The 13,012-nt window shown below is 42.1% G+C and overlaps 1 protein-coding gene across 1 annotated transcript in view; it reads left to right on the forward strand.

The window, feature by feature from the left end:
- Positions 1 to 908: 908 nt before the first annotated feature.
- The window catches only part of RIF1 (replication timing regulatory factor 1), a 38,539-nt gene continuing 26,435 nt past the window's right edge, over positions 909 to 13,012 (forward strand). Inside the window, exons 1-8 of the mRNA XM_055717938.1 lie at positions 909 to 1,118; positions 2,434 to 2,512; positions 3,188 to 3,284; positions 5,208 to 5,338; positions 5,754 to 5,848; positions 7,757 to 7,946; positions 12,653 to 12,745; positions 12,838 to 12,976. Coding sequence (XP_055573913.1) covers positions 1,012 to 1,118; positions 2,434 to 2,512; positions 3,188 to 3,284; positions 5,208 to 5,338; positions 5,754 to 5,848; positions 7,757 to 7,946; positions 12,653 to 12,745; positions 12,838 to 12,976 — 931 coding nt within the window. The 5' untranslated portion in view covers positions 909 to 1,011. The remainder of the gene's footprint in view (positions 1,119 to 2,433; positions 2,513 to 3,187; positions 3,285 to 5,207; positions 5,339 to 5,753; positions 5,849 to 7,756; positions 7,947 to 12,652; positions 12,746 to 12,837; positions 12,977 to 13,012) is intronic.

Here is a 13,012-nt window from a genome sequence, read left to right on the forward strand (position 1 = left end):
TGTACGGGGGATCCTTCCACCAATCGTACACACCCAGAGGGGCAGATTATCTTATATTTATATAATGAAACAATGAATATTCCATTAACGCCTATACATATTCATCACCTGAACCCGCCTACCCTCGCTTCGTATGCTAATTAGCTTATCAGTCCTTCACGCTTGCGCAGATTCTTCCAAAAATTGTGGGCCGGGGTCTTTAGAATGTGGGCAGTGGTCTATGGGAGGAAGGCCGTAGGTCTTCCTCATGGTGTACTTTTCACCTTAGGTCTCAAAAGTGATGAGTTGGCAGACTTGTAGAAATCTTCCCCAGGGTTTTTACAATACCCCTTGTAATTTTACTCAAGGCCATCCTGCTGTCCCGTTATCTCCTTGGTAGGGCAGCTTGCTTTGCAGATAAGGAGGACAGCTCCCCTTTCAGAGATTTGCAACTTTCTTGCCAGAACAGTCTATATGATCTTTCAGACATTTTAACCCCTTTGTCGCTATACAATTACAAGCTTATTTATGCATTAAAATGAATATTGGTTTATGAATACAAACTTGACCATATTATTTACAGCTTATTCACATCAATTGCCATTATTTTGCAGTCAGAAACAACTGACTTGTAGATGAAGGGGGCTGCCAGGCGAGGACAGCCGCACCGCGCCTCACTCGGCCCCTCACGAGCGCCGCCTAAGGTGAGAGACAGGCCCTCGCGGCCCCCAGCGCACGCGCCGCCGCCTCCACCAATGGGCGGCGAGGGGCGGTGCCTGCCGGGGGCGGTGCCCGAGAGGCGCGGGAAGCGATCCATCGCTCCGCGCTCCGCCGCGCGCGGAGAACACGCGTGACGCCGTTTGATGATCTCCGGCTCGGCCGCCGGCCGCGCCTCCCCGCGCTCCCATTGGCTGGGCCGCCCGTCCCGCGCGCCGCCATCTTAGCCCCGGGAGGCGGCGTGAGGTGGGCGGCCGCTGGGCTCGGCGCTGGTGGTACTGGGATGCCCGTCCGCCGCGCAGGGCCCTCGGCACTATGAGCGCTCCTGTCGCCAGCGGCAGGCTGCAGCCCCTCCTGGAGACCCTGGAGGATCCGGCCGCCCCGCCGGGAGAGCTCACCGACGTGCACCTTAGTATCGTGAAGTGAGCGTGGGCCGCGGGGGAAGCGTGAGGGGAGGGGGCGGCCCAGGCTATCTGCGGGGCCTGTGTGGGCGGCGGGGAGCCGAGGCGGTGCGCAGCGCGGGCTCGGCCCGCCTGTCCCGGGCCAGGGAGGGTGAGCCCCGGGCGGCCGCGGCGGGGCGGGCAGGGGAGCTTCTGCCCGGCCCGAGATAGGGACGGCTGCGGGGCGCGGCAGGGCTTGGGCTGCCTGGCCGCGGGCTGGAGATCGCGGGAACGGGCGGGCGGGCGGGCCTCTGCTCGCTGGCTGCTCACCGAGAGCCTCCTGCATTTCTTGGGCAGGCTGCGGAGGTGGGTGAAGGAACGCTGGGAAAAAATAACTTTTCTAACTGAAAAAGACTTGCGTTTCAGCTTTATGATGGGAAAAGTTAAGGTTTTTGTGGTGGGAGTTTTTTCTCGGGTTTTGGAATGGTCGTCTTTTAACTGCATTTCTTTCCGAAAGGTACTTGACAGTGATGATCTTTCACCTGAATCTTTCGAGTTTGTTAGCATATATAAAGGCACTGTCTCTTCCCATTAGTGTCTCCCTTGAGTTTCTGTCTTTCAGCATTGCAATAACTTTTAAAACTGTAACAACTTCGCAGCGATACTGATCACACTGTAAGATTTTACAGATTTCTAGTAGTAATGGAAAGAAAAAAAAAGTCCTAAGATAATACTAAGCAACAGCAGATTTCTTAGGTTGTCTTCTGGATGATTGCACTTAACACGGTTGAATTTTGCTATGTGAAACTGGTTATTGACGTTTTATATACGTATAACTTCTGCATGGATGTTCTTCAGCTATGTGCAAAGTCATTGCTGCTAGCTGTCAAACCAGAATTTTCCTGGAGCAGGGAACTGGCACTCTAGAGCTGCTTTTGAGGAATGCGCTTTCTAAACTCACATCTTTCTATAGAAAGTTTATCTAATTTTCAGCAGTCATTTAAAGTTTGCATATTAACTTTTAATGTTTTTATAGAAGTTGACAAAAAATTAAAGCCCTTAAGATATATTTTCTTTTTTTTCATGCTGCAGAGGCACAAATGGGTCATTAGTCACTGCACTTTTTCATGTATACTGGGACGTAGGTACTTTATAACACAATGTTCTGCTACTAGGTCAGAATAAACATGTGGTGACTGGCATGTTTGCTCTCACTTCTTCAGTGTTGTGTTAAATTTCTTTCCCCAGAAAACTGATTCTGTACTAGCTAATGAATTGTGTATTAGAAATGTAAAGTTATGTCAATTATAGCATTTAACCTGTTAATATTGTTTGTTTTCCCTTCTGCTACTTAAAGTCGCTTGACGGGTGAGAATGGCAAAGACTTCTCTGCAGATGTCAGAAGACACTTCCCTCAACTTTGCAAAGTGTTTAAGGTATTTCTCTTCCATTTAATTTTCTGCACACCAGTAAAGAAGGATATGTTTACGTGAGCAAGGTCAGTGGCAACTGTAAGGCTTGAATTTGAGTTCATTTAATAAGAATTCAACCTAGTGATATAGCAGTTAGGGTTTGTTGGCAAAATGTATTTTCCATGTTACTGGAAATTGCTGCAGAAAAAATGCAGGATCTTGGATGTGTTCGGGCAGTGTTTATGCAGTCAAATCTGATGTTCCAGCCAGAAAAGATACAGTGTGTTCAGTCTGCCTTTAAAAACATTTTGGGGATTTGGAATATGCAGTAAATGTCAAAACTTTTTTTGAAGATTAATGTAAAGATTGTTCTTAGCCATCTTTTTTTTCTCCCTTCTCTTTTAGATGTTTAACAACAATTGCAGAGTTAAATGGTAGTACATAACACCCAAATTTCTTCTTTGCTTATTTAGAACTTAATTCATTAAAGATATTTAAATTACAGAGAGCAAAAATGTTTTCAGAATACTTTATTGATTTGGAGTGTGTGTAATCAGAGAGGCTTTCCTACATGGGTGTTGTGTTGTTTTAATCAAGTACTTTTGACAGCTCTCTCTTCTTTGAGCAGAAGCATTGGTTCTGAGACAGTACTTCACAGCTACTTCTGTAAACTGAGACTGTATGGTTTTTATTTTTCAGGCGCACATTTCTAGTCAAAACTTAGAGCTAAGTAATGCAGCATTACAGGCATTGGGATTCTGCGTCTTTAATGCAAGTACTGCATCTCAGTTATCTGGTAAGCAAACAAACTTCAGTGTGAATGCTGGTAGTGTGTGTATATGTACTTTTGTCAAAGCTTACAGTTCAAGTGGTGCAGTGGTTTTGTCTCTGGTACAAGCAGTGTGGTCAGTTCAGTAATTCTATCTTGTAAAAAAAAAAATTAAAATCAAATCACATGGTTTTATTTCTCAAGCTGTTACACTAATATGTTTTGCTAATGTCTAGTTCCATGAAATGCTTTCGTAGCAGTTAGGCCCCTTAGTTAGTTTTGTGGAGTTGGTAGCCAAAAAAGATGTCCAGGTGGGAAAAGAACGAGGAATGGTTTTGGGTTGTAGAATCTGTGTGTGTGTAGTAGTGCTTTTCAGCATTTTCCGGCCTTTACCTGGTTATTCCTGGTTGTTATAGAATGGTTTGGGTTGGAAGGGTCCTTTAAAGGTCGTGTAGTCCAAGCACAAATATTGTGCTGGTAAATATTTCAAATTAAGCTAATTTAAAGTAATCCAAAACCTTATGTCCTATGTTCCTAGAAAGCACTAAATCCCTTTAACAAAAGGTTTTACTGTAGAGAAATGGAGGCTGTGCATCAAGGTAAAAACACTGGACTTTGGTAGCAGGGGAGAGCTGATGTCCCAATTCGGCTGGTCCTTGGGAGGTACCTGTTGCACATTTCAGGCATCAGGCATATCCAGTTATATCCAGTTGCAATAACACAAAGCCTCTTGGAGTCAGCTGTGTCTGACACAGGTTGTGTGATGGTGGTAGGTGGTTAAGCTAAGGCTACTTTTTGTGGGCACGCAGGGAAATGTATTGCAATTTGGCTGTTGCATGGTGTCTTGATGGTGTGGGAGTCTATAGTGATTCTGCAAATGGTAATAACAAATGGCATACTTGAATTATTATATCCCCTGAGAAATGTTAAAGAAATATTCTTGGACAAATGTTCTGGAATGACTATTACTAGAGAGAAACTTAATCTCAGGCAAGACTGGACAAAACCGTATGTGTGGGTGTTCAGAGAGCGTTGGGGTTTTTTTTTTTCATGTGATGCTGCCATCTTGTTTATTGAAATTGGTTCTTCCAGTTCTTCTACTCAATTTTTCAGTATGTACTGCTTTCCTATTAAAATTTAGCCTGATTTCCTGTGAGAATTAAGCATCTATAATAATGTCTATGTGGTCATTTCCCCCCATAACTTTTTCTTAACCAGTTGATTAATGACAGTCAGTTTTGGTAGGGAATGTCAGGCTTCAGAAACCATTAAATCCCGAAAACAGTGGAGGGTTGGGGAGAGAGGACAAAAAGGATGTATACTCTTGAGGAAAGGAGTATATATGAGCTTATGTTTCTCTGATAGTGAGATCATTTATTCACAAAGTCCAAATTTGTAAGAAATCAGGTTTCATTAGTTTTTTGAGTTTTAAAGGAGTACATCAATTCTCCATCTGTCTTCCTAACTGCATATAATTTTTTTTTTTGTGTAATGAGCTCACTGCTACCAAAGTTTCAGTTTTACCACCTTCTTTATTATTAAAGACCCTTGTAGACCCTAAAATGAGTTTGTTTGTTGGTGTAGCAGTGAACTTGACCAAAATGCTGCTATTGATATCCAAGAAGTTTTGAATAATTAAATATTTAATCTCTTGCTCTAGTGTTTTCCAGTAAAATTGCGTTCTAGCTTTGTGGTTTCTTATAAAGGTAATACAGATACTATTAATATAATACATCTGTATGTTAATATATTTTGAGGTTTTTTGCTAGTTTATTTTGAGAGAAATTTCAAAAGTGCCAGAAAAATATTTAAGACATTAAATCATGTGCATTGGGACTTCTAGTTGAATGGATCTTAGTAATGTTAACTGAGAACAATGACCTGAAACTTGCTAAGAAGCTGACTGGAATTTCATGAACAGAATTTGAGCGCTGTGCATTCTGCTTTCAGCAACTGAAATACAAGACTTGCTTTCAGTACTGAACACTGTTGCTGTAAAAGCCTCAGATAAAAACACTCGGAGTCGGGCACTTTGGGTGATCTCTAAGCAAGCGTTCCCTTCTGAAATTGTTAAAAAAGAGGTAAGTTTTCTTCACTTTTTTTTGATGGCCTGATTTCTTAGGGGAATGAGGCTTGTGCAATCTCTTGGTCACTTTCCACTCAGTAGCCTTTGAATCTGAATGTCATTTTCCATCAAATTTGACAGCCAAGTATAGGTCCAAGTTCTTGGAGAAATTGTAAGGACAGCTACAGAGGGAAGAGAGCCAACAAAATATTTCTTCTCTTAAGGGAGAAGCTGCAATGTGAGCAATTCTGTTAGATACTAGTGAAGCAGCATAGGGGCGAAATGTTCTGAATACTCCAGTTTGGTCAGAGCTCTAACCTTAAAATCAGATCTAGCATAATGCAAATGCAGGGCACGGTCCTGGGAAACCCAGTTTCATAATTCCAGCTCTTCCTGGAAATACTCCTAATGTTCTTCTCTTATTTCCTCAGGTGTCCTGTATTATTTCTACCCTGGAAACTATACTTACTAAAGGAGATGTACAGTCTATGGTGGTTGAATATGAAGCACTTAATGTTATTATACGGTATGTGTGCTGCAGTATTAAATTGTTAGAATAGATGCTTAGTTTTTTTAGAAAACTATTGATACAAAATCTTAGTGGCACTAAGTATACTAAAGAATTTTTTTTAAATACTCTTCAAATTGCTTACTATTTTCAAGATTGTTCTACTGACCATAACACAAAACACCATAGGAAAACAGAGTGGAATTGTGTGAACTGCTGTTGCTGTTTCTGTCTTTGCCAGTGGTTCTCCTGAACAGCTTAATTTGCAAAATACTCCTTTAATAATAATATGACAAATGATTCTGATGCTGAAGGTATTCAGTATTCAGATAAACTTTCATTGCTTTCATTTACAATTGCTTTTTAGGAATTCCAAAGTCTCACGTGTGCTTAACAAGTCATGTTTTTAATATTCTAGCTGTTGTTTTCAGAACCTACCTGGTTGAGAAATTCTCAGCTGTTATATGGGGTTTTAATTTAAAATGTCTCTCTCAGGTGTTTTACAAACTTTACTGCAATGTTTCTCATAACACTGTTGAGATTACTGTTTAATTCCAAAGGTGACTTTTTAGGACCAACACTATGAGTGCGTTGTTTTGGTCAGCAGTGTTAAATAGTCAAATTTTATCTCTACTTAGTATATTAGTAAACATGTTGAGCTTGTATTTTTACTATTATGAAAGTATTCTTCTAAATTTTTTGTATCTGGTTTGAACTACAGGCCCATTTTAAAGTGAAATAGTTAAAACAATTATTTGCTCATTTTATCTCTATTTTAAAAAAACTGATTTTTAATTTCTTTTTTAAGATTTGTAAAAAAAATCTGTTTTCTGTAGCAGGGAAGTTGGATGTTATAATTTAATAGTATTTAGCAACTCCTTGCATTTGGTGAATAGTACACCAATTCTACTTTTGCAAATGTGAGATTCAGTAGACAATTGTTTCTGGAAAATTTTACATTTTATTAAATGGTTTCTTTTAATTGCTATAATAGTGACATATAGCATTAATATATATAAAAAGAATGTAGTTCTGTCTGAAAATAAACAGATACCGGGGTCTCAGACTGATTGACAGCAGTGATAAGAATGCTCTTGTTCAGAAGTTAGACTGCCTGCAGATGTAATGGAAAACCATTTTTTAAGCAGTGTTTGTCCTCTGGCTTTAATGAATTTACTTGAAAGGGAGCAGTTTTCCTTTGTATGGCAAACCCTTTGTAAGCTGTAGCAATGGGGATTTGACATACCTGTGCCAAAGAGGGTGCTTGGCAAAATTCCATGAATTCTGCAGACTAGTTGCTCCTGCAGGCCAGTCTGAATACAGGCTGGGTACTCCCATTTCTGAAAGTCTTGTCAGCTTATGTGGGATGGTGTAAGCATATGGAATTATTTGTCATACTGTGCTCTTAAAAGCTCAGTAATAGAAGGATAAAATAAGAATGCATGACTAGGCTAATATATCTTGAGTCTGTGCAAACATGTGCTGCTTCAGGATTTGAATTGTTTTTGAAAAGCAGGCATGTATTGTTTTCAGCACACATGGCTGGCCTGGACTGCGAGAACACACAAGGAATGGTTAATAAGCAAACCTACCTGGTCACTGATAAGGAAGTGATGTTGTGTTCCTTTCAGGCTCTCAGGTCAGCTTGTTTGGCTGAAAACATGATAGAATAGAAAGGACAATTGTAAATATCAGTCTGTTCTGCCTTTGTAGAAGTTGATCTGAAATAACAGTTCAGCATAGTGGTTTTAAGTGAACTGCCAAAATAGAATTGCTTAGAAATATAAAAAAATAGAATTGTTTAGAATGGTTTCCTGTAAATCATACATTGAATTAAAGCATTTGTTAATGATAGACATACTGCTCACTCAAATAAAACCTTACTGTCGGAGGTTTGTAATGCCTATATTTGCTTTCTGGTTCTAGCTTAATAGAACAAACTCCAGCCCAGATGGGAGAAGAGGCTGTGAGGTGGGCAAAACTGATCATTCCTCTGGTCGTCCATTCGGCTCACAAAGTGCAGTTACGAGGTGCCACTGCCCTGGAGATGGGCATGCCCCTGCTCCTCCAGAAGCAGCAGCAGGTAGCAGCTGTCACTGAGCACCTCATGACCACAGTAAGTGGAAATGCTGTGCCTCTTTTCTAGAGGCAACAGGAATAGTAATTGGGGTTGTTGGTAGGAGGGTTTAAATTATTTTATTTTACAGTTGTGGTGGGTTGACCTTGGCTGGATGCCAGATGTACACCAAGCCACTCTATCACTCCCCTCCTCAGCAGAACAAGGAGGGGGAGAAAATAAGGTGGGGGGAAAAAACCCCAACTTGTGGGCCCAGATAAAGGCAGTTCAATAAAGGATAGCAAAAGTCACACGTGCAGAAGTGAAGGAAGACAGAAGATGTTCTTCACTTGCCATCTGCAAGTAACGTTTGGCCACTTCCTGGGGAAGCAGGGCTTCAGAGTGTGCATAGCGGCTCCTTCAGAAGACAAATGTCCATAAATAATGAACGCCCCCCACTTCCTCCTCCTTTCTCCTTGCTTTTTATATCTGAGCAGATGTCACATGGTATGGAATGTCCATGGGTCATTTGGGGTCTGGCTGTGCCCCCTCCCACAGCCTTGCCTCTCCCCAGCCTACGGGTGAGGGGTAGTGTTGGATAGACAGCCTTGGTGCTGTGTGAGCACTGCTCAGCAGCAGCCAGACACTGGTGTGTTACCACCACCTTTCTAGCTACCGATAAAAGAGCAGCTCTGGGAGGGTTGCTGGGTGCTCAGCCAGGCCTAGTACAACAGTCTGAATAGTGGTGGCAAGAAGCTACTGTGAATTGGCAGCAAGTTCTTGATGAAGTAGTTTTGACAGAAAAATTAATGTAACAGCAGTGTAAATGTAGGACCACTGTAAAAAAATAAAAATTAAGTTCAAGTTTCTGACAAGAATTATTGATCAGGGAGAGAACTTGCCATTTTTAAGTGACGTTTAAGCACCTGTCTTGATAGCATTAACTCAAATATCATTAAAATTTTATTATCTCTTGAAGAGAATTTGCTTACTGAAGTAGAATGAGAAGAACTTGTTGTGGTAGTAACTCACGTCACCTAGCTTAGCTTCCTACTGAAAACAGGGCTAGCTTCGAAGTTAAGGCCCAGTTGCTCAGGGTCTTGTCCAGTTGAGATTTGAATGTGTTAGAAGAGTGGAAATTCTGCAGGTTGTTCCAGTGCTTAACCACCCTCATGGTAAAAATGGGATTTGCCATGTTGAATTGTCTGTTGCCTTCAGTCCTTTCTTTCAGTAGTCCTTTGAAGCATCTGGCGGCTTCTTTATAATCCAACTATAAGTACTGGAAGACTACAATTATGTTCCCTCCCACCCCAAGCCAAACAAGCCTCGCTCCTCTTGTCATCAACTCTGTCCCCTAAACATTTCAGTGGTGACCCTCTGCCAGATTCACTCCAGTTCACTAGTGGCTCTGGTACTTGGTGCCCAAAGTTAGGCACAGCATTCCAGAGATGATCTGTCGAGTACCAAGTAGAGGGGTCAGTTTTCTTGACTTGTTTCTTGTGCTTTCACTAGTGCAGTCCAGTGTGCAGGGCCACATTCCTGACAACATGAAAATTCTTGTCCCCCACCTCTTTCTGTAGAGGTGTTACATAGCCCGTGGGTCCTCGGTGGGTACCAGTACATGGGGCTCGTCTATCCCAGATGTAGGACTTTGTCTTCAAGTTGTGTGAGGTTTCTGTCAGTCCATTTTTCAAGCTTGTAAAGATGCCTGTGAATGGTAGCCCTGTCCTTCAGCACATCGACGGGCGCTTTTCCCTCCCATCATCAATTGTGTTAAATCGTATTAGCCCTTGTCAACCCTTTGTAAATAGCTGTTGCAAACAAGTGGTTTATGTTGCTTAAAGAATCACCATCAAAGATATTAGAAAAACAGTTTAATATGAATTGGTATAAGTGTGACTGAACAAGGTTTGATGGCAAGGTTCACTCTGTTGGTACAACAATGAAACACACAGAAGAAAATTGGATTAGAATCTGGCTAGAACAATTTCTAGAGGCTGGAGATGCAGAAGGGTACCCCTCCTGTTGAGTCACGAGGTTCAGAATAGTCCTCGCTTTATAAACTCCTGATGGAGCTTGGGTGTAGCCAGGTCCAATCTTAATCTCAGCCTTGGACAACAGCTTATATCTAAGGTAGATCACAAGATTTTAGCTTGTCTAAAATTGTCTAATTTAACATTTACAATATCAGTCAACAGAATTTACTGCAGTTGTAACAGTAACTTAATTATAGATCCGAGATGGCAACATTTGTACTATACTTGCTGTAGGGTATCGAAATCGGTTAACACACATGTGCACAAAGATAGGTGTATCTGTTCAGTGAAATACTTGCTTCAGATGTCTCAGCATTTCTCAGTGGGCGAGGGTTGAGCCTCGAGGCATGGGAAGGTTTTGGCCCAGGGCCCATCACCAGCTTTCAGCAACAGTCCTCCAATTTTCACAAACTTAAGAGTTTGCAAGCCCTGAGAGGTGTCCCACTCGGAGGGAGATGCTGGCTGCAGCCTGCTGTGGTCCAGGAGAGCTCAAAGGGTCTCACTTAAGAAACTGCTTATAGGCTCACAAGGTGACTGGCTTTAGTCATCTGTAAATTTCCATCCTGGCCACAGTCTGGGTTGGTAATTTTTCAGAATTCCGGTAACAATGGTACCGTTCCACTTGGGCTACGATTCAGGTAAATAATGTTCCAAGGCTGTCAGGGGATGGCTGATTATCCCTGCTTTCATTCCCCACCTTGGCCCGGTAACAGCAGTTCCTGGTACGGTCTGTGCCTTTCCCCACCTTAGCCATGTGAGGCTTGCCGGTATAGTTGAGGGACACTTAACTGCCTGCCTCGTTACACAAAGGCCAAGGCCTCATGGTGATTCCTGAGATTGTAGAGCGACCCAGAGGAGGGAGTTAATGCACCACCACAGTTGCATGCATAACTGAGCTCTGAACTGCTAACCACCAACCTTTGAGCCTAGTTCAGCTACACACCTTGTAATCTGACCGCCTGGTGTGTGTCACCCCGCTTGGGCTGCAAGGACACTAGAGGAGACTGTGTCAAAGCCTTGCTAAAGCTGGAGTGGAGAACATCTGCTGTACTCCTTGCATCTGCAGAACCAGGCGTTTCCCCGTAGAAGGTGGTCAGATTGGAAGAGCTGGTTTTGCCCATGGTAAAACTAAGCTGTCTGTCTGTAAGGACCTTCTTGTTCTGCATGCCAGGAAACTGCTTCCACGGGAGTTTGCTCCGTAACTTTTCCAGCCATGGGAGTGAGATTGGCTAGCTTATATTGTAATTTCCCAGATTCTCTCTTTCATGGCTTGTTTGTTTTGGGCTGTTTTTTTAATTATTTTTTTTTTTTTAAGCTTCGAGTAAGTTTTAAAAATCTTGCCTTACCCTGTCATTGGGGATCTCTACCAGTTGCAGTGGACTCTCGAGAAATAAGTGTGGCCTCCTGGTGTCATTGGCCTTCTCCTTCAGCATCTTCAGATACACCCTGTAGCGTCTGATGCATTTGTGTATGTTGAGTTTACTTAATTAGTCTCCAACTCTGTTCTTCTCTACCATGGGTAGTACCTCTGTGCCCAGCAGCAAAGGTAGTGGAAGACAGATGTTGGAGGCCTGAGTAAGGATGGAGGCAAGTAAGGTATTGAGTACCTCAGTGTTGTGGTTTAACCCCAGCTGGCAACTAAGCCACAAAGTTGCTTGCTCGCTCACTCCCCTGCAGTCCCCTGGTGGGATGGGGAGGAGAGGCTGCGGAGGGGGAGGAAAACTCATGGCTTGAGACAAGAACAGTCAAATAATTGGAATAAAGTAAAATATAATACTAATACTTTGTAATTGAAGGGGAGATAACAAAAAGAGAAAGAAATAAAACTCGAGGATTGACCATTAACATCCATCAAGCCCGCAAAACCAAACCAAGTGATGCACAGTGCAGTTGCTCACCACTTGCTGACTGATAGCCACCCAGTCTCTGAGCAGCAATCCTGCCCCCCTGGCTAATTCCCTCCGGTTTAAATCACTCAGTTCATATACTGAGCATGATGTTCCATGGTATGGAATATCCCTTTGGCCAGTTTGGCTCAGCTGTCCTGGCTGTGTCCCCTCCCAGCTTCCAGTGCCTCTCGAGCCTTCTTGCTGACAGGGCATCAGAAGCTGAGAAGTCCTTGACTTAGTATAAATGCTACTTGGCAACAACTGAAAACTGAAGTGTGTTAACATTATTCTCATACTAAGTCTAAAATGGCACTGCACTAGCTACTAGGAAGAGAATTAACTCTATCCCAGCCAAAGCCAGGACACTCAGCATTTTCCATGTCCTTTGAAAGATTCCTCGCCGTATTCAGCAACAGCCCTCTTGGTCTCTGTGATGAAGCTTTTCATGTTCCACTTCACTTTCAGAACTGTAGGCTTATATATTTTGCCTTATTCACTGCTGAAGTTAAGTACATTTACAAAAAACCTCAAACAAAGTGGTTTTTAGGGTCTTGACTTGAGAGTTAGAGACTACAGGTATTTAAGGAAATGGATTTTGATTTGTTGGTTGCCACTATCAGAGTAATTGAAACCAACCTTAAACTTCAACTAAGTAAGTAATTGGGTGGTAGCAACATTTGACTGATTTACCAGCAAATGCTATGTGGTACAGAATTAAATCCTTCTGATCAAAAATTAGTGTATTTCCAGGTTGGTTGTGTCCAGACATTGATATGAGTATGTAGGTTGTAGAATACTTGAATATATTTCTTGTAGAAATTCTGTTTCTTTCTGTCTGCAGAAATTAATTTCAGAACTTCAGAAATTGTTTTCTACAAAGAACGAGACTTATGTATTAAAATTGTGGCCACTGTTTGTCAAATTGCTTGGAAAGGTAAGCAGAAAAGCAGCTAAGTTTTACAATCATGGATCTTTAGGGAAGGTATTTTTGACAACATAAATATCTTAACTGAACTTTATTTTCAGACTCTGCATCGTAGTGGCAGTTTTATCAACTCATTGCTGCAGCTGGAGGAACTTGGATTTCGTAGTGGCTCACCAGTGGTAAAGAAAATAGCCTTCATTGCATGGAAGAGTCTAATAGATAATTTTGCTCTAAATCCAGGTAGATTAAAAAAAGATGACCTGAATTGTTTTGACT

This window comes from Falco cherrug, chromosome 8 (assembly GCF_023634085.1).
Source record: "Falco cherrug isolate bFalChe1 chromosome 8, bFalChe1.pri, whole genome shotgun sequence".
Taxonomy (NCBI): Eukaryota; Metazoa; Chordata; class Aves; order Falconiformes; family Falconidae; genus Falco; species Falco cherrug.